The sequence below is a fragment of the Gavialis gangeticus genome, unplaced genomic scaffold (genome assembly GCF_001723915.1).
Source record: "Gavialis gangeticus isolate Ggan-Ray unplaced genomic scaffold, GavGan_comp1, whole genome shotgun sequence".
Lineage (NCBI taxonomy): Eukaryota > Metazoa > Chordata > Crocodylia > Gavialidae > Gavialis > Gavialis gangeticus.
In genome coordinates, this window is record NW_017728995.1 from 46,623,025 (window position 1) to 46,628,609 (window position 5,585).

Below are 5,585 nucleotides of genomic sequence, written 5' to 3' on the forward strand. Positions count from 1 at the left end.
GTCAATGATCCAATGTCTCACCTTATTGTGTGTCCTGTGCCTTCAGTTCCCTTGGGTGATGCTGTATTTAACTGCTTGTTATGAGTAAATCTTTCAGTAATATCAGTGACCCCAACATTTTCCCACCATTTTCTTTGTAGGTCTCAGAGGAAACCCTGGTCCCCAGGGTCCTCCTGGGCGAGTTGGGCAGCCAGGAGACCAGGGGATTGAAGGTCATCCTGGGCCTCCAGGTCCCAAAGGTATTTTTGAATTGATTGTTCCTTGCCATTCATTGGTATTTATATTTGTATAGAACATGTTTATTAATGTTCATCTACATGGACAAAATTTAAACAACCTCAAAAAAAATCTGGTTGCATAGTCACCTGGGAGGAGTATAAATATATTGAGGAGGAGTTAAATAGATTTGTTTTTCTTATTATTACCTTCACTCTTGTTCCGGTAAATTTTCATGAATTGCATTAGGTTAGTTTTAAAAGGTAGCTGTTGCTTTTAGTTGTATAGGAATTTTTTGAGCCATTGATAATAAAGGACAATTTAATAAATGATCATTCTGCTCAAATACCGTCACTAAGTTTTTAACAAAAAAAAAAGAAAAGGGAAAAAAAGGGCACAAGATTATGGTCCTTGCAGAGACGTGCAACAGATGCCACTTAGTACAAAATTTCTTAATGTGTTCTGCCACCATTTTCCTTTTTGTATATAACATGCATTTCATCACAATAGCATATTAACAGGAACTCCAGTGACACAGTTAAGAAATATTACTTCAGCTTACTGTGTCAAAATGAGAGTCTGGAAATAATTAATCTTGAGAAACTCCTTTATTTGCCAATTAGAAACTATTTCTTAAAATAAAGAACAGATGTTTTCTCATTATGCAAATCTGAAAAATATTTGAAGACAATAAAGTCCCCAGAGTGGTTTATTTAATTTAATCATATATATACTGCTTTCTTTACTGACTGGCATACTGATTTCAAGAGAATAAGGGATATTAGGAACTTTGTGGAAAAAATCTTGAGGTCTTTACCTGTGTTTAAACTCAACTTTTCCTTCAGACTCTAAACAGACATTCCTTTGAGGAAGTCAGATTTTGATTCAGTAAAAGCCGAGTATATATGTAATAAAGGCTAAAACCCAGATTACCTCTGTTACTCTTACCAGCAATGTTTTCCCTAGGAACCTTTTCTATATCATGTATTCAGATGAATACACTAACAGCAATGGCTACTGAGGAACAACATAACAGTTGCATGTTGCTTCTTACACAAAGCAGCTGCAATGGAGTTCCTTGTAAATTGTTCCCTTAGTTTAGATTTGTAGAGAGGGGGGCAGTCATTCCTGTAACCTTGGGTCAGCTCCCGTAAGTACTATATCAGTCCTGCCTTTTGCTTTCTTAGGCTTCTCACAGAAACTGAATCTCCCAGATATTTCTATATGGCAGTCTGTCAGATCACCAGATTTGTAAGCATGTCCAACCTCTAATCCTACCACAATGACACATGCTTGGGGATTGTTGGGGTGTATGAACATGTAACAGAGGTGGTATTTCCCTGCTTTTGTATAGTCCTGGTCAAGGTCCTCACCTAGATAGCCCTCTCCACACATGGTTCTAGTGAAAGTTCTAAGAAGGACTCCAGGATTTGACACTGAGGGCATTTTTTCATGAGTATCTGACATGGCACTGGACACTTTTTATTAGCAAGTTGTGCTAATTAAAGCATATTAAATGTGTTTTATTTCAAAGCACACCGCTGCCGTTTTCTCAGTGCAGAGGCACTCTATGCTGCTAATACACATGGCGCACGAGGCTGCCAGAGCATATCAATTTACGTGCTGCAATCAAGTCTGCTCCGACATGCTGGATTTCCAGCACATCAAAGCAGGCTCCCCGCACGTGTGCAAGTGCCCTGAGACTGCCCAGAAGAAGAGACTGACCACTCACAAAAAACACTTCTCCATGTAACAAATGCTATATTTTACAGAAGTCATTTGATCAATATGTGATCCTTTGTCAATATGAAAAAATCTCATCCTGTGTTCCAAGACCTGTGCTTTTATATATTTTGCCATTAGGATGACTAATATTACCTTCATGAGCTATTTCAGTTCTAATTCCTTTCCATTCCATTCCACACGCTAATTTACATGCCTGAAACTTGTTTCCACACTGCATCACAATGGCTGCTGTGGTCTGCTTTCCCTGATTTGAATCCTTCAGGCTTCAGAGGTAAGCTGGAAAAATCTCTTTGACACAAAGTTGTTCTGCAGGTCTAGGTTTCTTTCTTTGCTCTCCAACCTCATGAGATAGAAGTCATGCTTGATAGCTAAAAGTGATAGATACTGTTTATAACAATGCCAGGAGTGGCACAGGGAGCCTTTGCATGTAGCAAGTGACAGACCAGGAGGAATACATGCAGCATAGCAGCAGATAGGACAGGAAACAAAGCAAAGCAGAATATTGGGTAGGGGAAGGGGATTGAAGTAGCAATTGGGAAGGATATGGGGCTAATTTGTGACATGTTTGATAAAAGGTTGGCCTCCACTAGTAGGTCGGTGGTATTTCCAGGCTGAGTAATATGCTAGTGTCATGATGAGGAGCATCATAACTAAGTGCCTGTATATAGAATGACATATGCTTGACATGTAAAATATGGGGGTTTCTCTTAAATTATTTTTATTTCATTTTATCTGCTGCCCCACAGCCTTTTAACCAGCTGAAACCCACTAACAAAGTCCATGTTCCTGTTACCAGATTTGAGGAACCAGATACTGAAACCCATTGACTTCAGTCCAGTAGATCCTCTTAGTCACTCTGTTTTATTACAGAATGCAAAGGATGAATGAAAGCAATCACAGAACAGGTATTCTGTCAGATGTTTGTGAGTATTCACCTTTGCATTCTGTAATAAACACCACAAAGGAGCGTCAGTAGGTAAACTGTAGCCATTCTCTGGCTGCTCTTTAATGTATGCAAGCCCTGTGGGATGCAACATCTAGCTCCTTACCTCTGATCTACACAAGAAAAGGCAGTCAGTTACCTTCTTAACATAAGGCATCATAAGCTGTAATGTATACTGACAAGGTTCTTTGGATAAAAGTGATATCTTTTATTAGACAATTAGGTAGTTGGAAATATTATTCTTTGCAAACTTTCAGGCACAAACACCCTTCATCAGTAATGTATGCTGAACTCTTCGGTTAGGAACACATATTCAAAAAGCCTGAAGAGATTCAGTCTTTGCAGGTTAGTCTAATCTGGCTAGGCTAAACCGGTTTGTAACTGAACAGACATCCTGGAAATGCAGGCACATGCCAGCAGTGGCTCAGGCTAGAAGCCAGGGGGCACTAGAGCAGCCCTTCCTTCCTTTCCACAGGGCTGAGCTGAGGGGGGATGGCCAGGCCCCTACAGGACACCATAATTAGGGAGGGGTTCCCCTCCCCCCTTGATAACAGAGCATTTATCAGCTCTGTTATCAGCATTTAACACACCATCACAAAAAAAGCCTCACTCATTACAAGCTCTTAAACAGATTTTTCCAAAGGAAGGAAGGCAGGGACATGACCATCAGAGCTGTTGATTACCTCCAAAAGCCCTAAATGGGCACTGTCCTTATCTGCCTTACACAGCATTCGGTAGCGTACCGCATGCTGGCTACAGTCTGTACTGTGGGAGAGGACCACAAGGGTTCTCTGCTTAAGCAGCGAGTCGTGAGATGGGGGGTAGGACAGGGGAAAGCCAGGCAGACCCTGCTCTGTCTGGAAGTCTCTGCCAAGCTTTGCTGTGGAGCAGAAAGCCCCACCCAGCCCAGAGAGCATGCTGGGACACTGGGTGTGTCTGGTTTAGCTTATACCAGCAAGGGGTCTGGGACAGACATTCCATAACTGGTTTGACCCAAATCAGTTAAGTCTGATGCATCATTCAACCAGGTTTATCTCAAACTGCTTTCAGCCATTTTCAAACTGGTTAATGTGCACTGAACATCTGTTCTGTTACAGATTTAAACCAGTTTCTGACCACTTAAACTGGTTTGTGTGTAAGATCTATCCCTAGCCTTATGATCTAGGTTTCCCCCAGGTTTCAGCTCAACCAGTTTAGGCCACATGAAGACAAGATATAGATATTTAGCACACATTAACACAGATGCTAATCATACCATTACTTCCTTGCCTAAACAAAGCTTGAGAGCAAAATTAAACCAGTGAGACTCATTGATTAAAGTTTTTAGAAAACTCTATTTAAAAGCACAATTGAATACTGAAAACTAACAGGGTTTTTATATTGATATCTCACATGGGAGCCATTATCCATGTTTTGATCCAATTTCCTTTCTTATTTCACATTCCAGGTGACCCTGGCGAACCAGGAAAAGTTGAAGACAACTTATGCCCTAAATTTCCAGGGCCTCCTGGCAGAATTGGGTCAAAAGGACCTGAAGGGCCTAAAGGATTACAAGGGCCAAGAGGCTACACTGGATTCCCAGGTATGGCCTCTGTACTAAATGCCTGGATGGATATTTTGAGACCAATAGAGTATTTAATATATGTAATTTAATATATTAACTGTATTATATAAGTATTTAATATACAACTGAGTACAGGGGGTGAGAATGTTTCCATCTTTTCCTCTTTAATTTTATCATTTCCTTCTTTCTTCTTGAAGATGCTAAGGACAGGGACAACTGAACAAATCAGGTGTTAAAATGGGGAGCAGAGGTTAACAACTGTGCAGCTGACACTCAGTTACATCTGTGGGCTCAGTTTTATGCTGCTGTAAGTGGTAGTTAAACAGGCAGCTTAGCTATTAGTGAAATAGGGTTAAGTTACTGTGGTTTACTGTGGGTACATGAATGGTTAGCATCTGCCAGCTGCTCGGTAATAAGGTCCCTCCCCCTTTTAACTTGCTGTCATTCAGTGATTCCCAAAAGGTGTTCCACGGTACAGTAGTGTGCCACAAGGCCCCCCGCACTCCCATCTAAGGAGATAAATGCTCTCTTCCTCCATTTGGTACCCTGAGCCTGCCCTAGCTGCTACTCTGGGGACTGTTGCTGCTACTGGCTTTCTCCACGCTTCCTTGCCCCCAAGTCAACCCCTGTGCCAATCCTCCCATACTCCCATCAGTGTGCTTTACTGCAAGCAGGCAGACACACAGAGTGAATCACACTGCAGCCCAACTTGTCCCTTACACTTCTCCCACATTCCTGGCCAGTATGTGAGATCCTGCAGGAGAAGCCTCAGAAGCAGGGGCCGCCTTTGCCCCTTGAGGTACAAACCCCGGGCCAGCAGGGGGCAGAGAGGGGAAAAAGCAGAGCATGGTAGGATGAGGCCCCGTCCTTGTGGTCCTTAAGGAGCACGAGCTAGATTAGGGATTCTCAATTTTTTTTAGCTTCAAGGCCCCCTCCATATGTTTTCAGAATTTAGATCCATCTTAGTGAATTTCAACTGTGGTGCCACAAAATTCAAAAAAGATATGGAGGGGGGAGGCCTATAAAAAGGTTGAGAATCTCTGGAATAGGAGACTAATTTTTTGATTAAAAAATATGTATTTGGTGTGTCCCCCCCCCCCTTTTTTTTTTTTTTTT

General features: G+C 41.7%; 1 protein-coding gene across 1 annotated transcript in view; it reads left to right on the forward strand.

Moving 5' to 3' along the window:
- Positions 1–5,585, forward strand: part of COL4A4 (collagen type IV alpha 4 chain) — a 183,852-nt gene that overhangs the window by 150,135 nt on the left and 28,132 nt on the right. Inside the window, exons 42-44 of the mRNA XM_019503074.1 lie at positions 141–239; positions 2,225–2,233; positions 4,353–4,487. Coding sequence (XP_019358619.1) covers positions 141–239; positions 2,225–2,233; positions 4,353–4,487 — 243 coding nt within the window. The remainder of the gene's footprint in view (positions 1–140; positions 240–2,224; positions 2,234–4,352; positions 4,488–5,585) is intronic.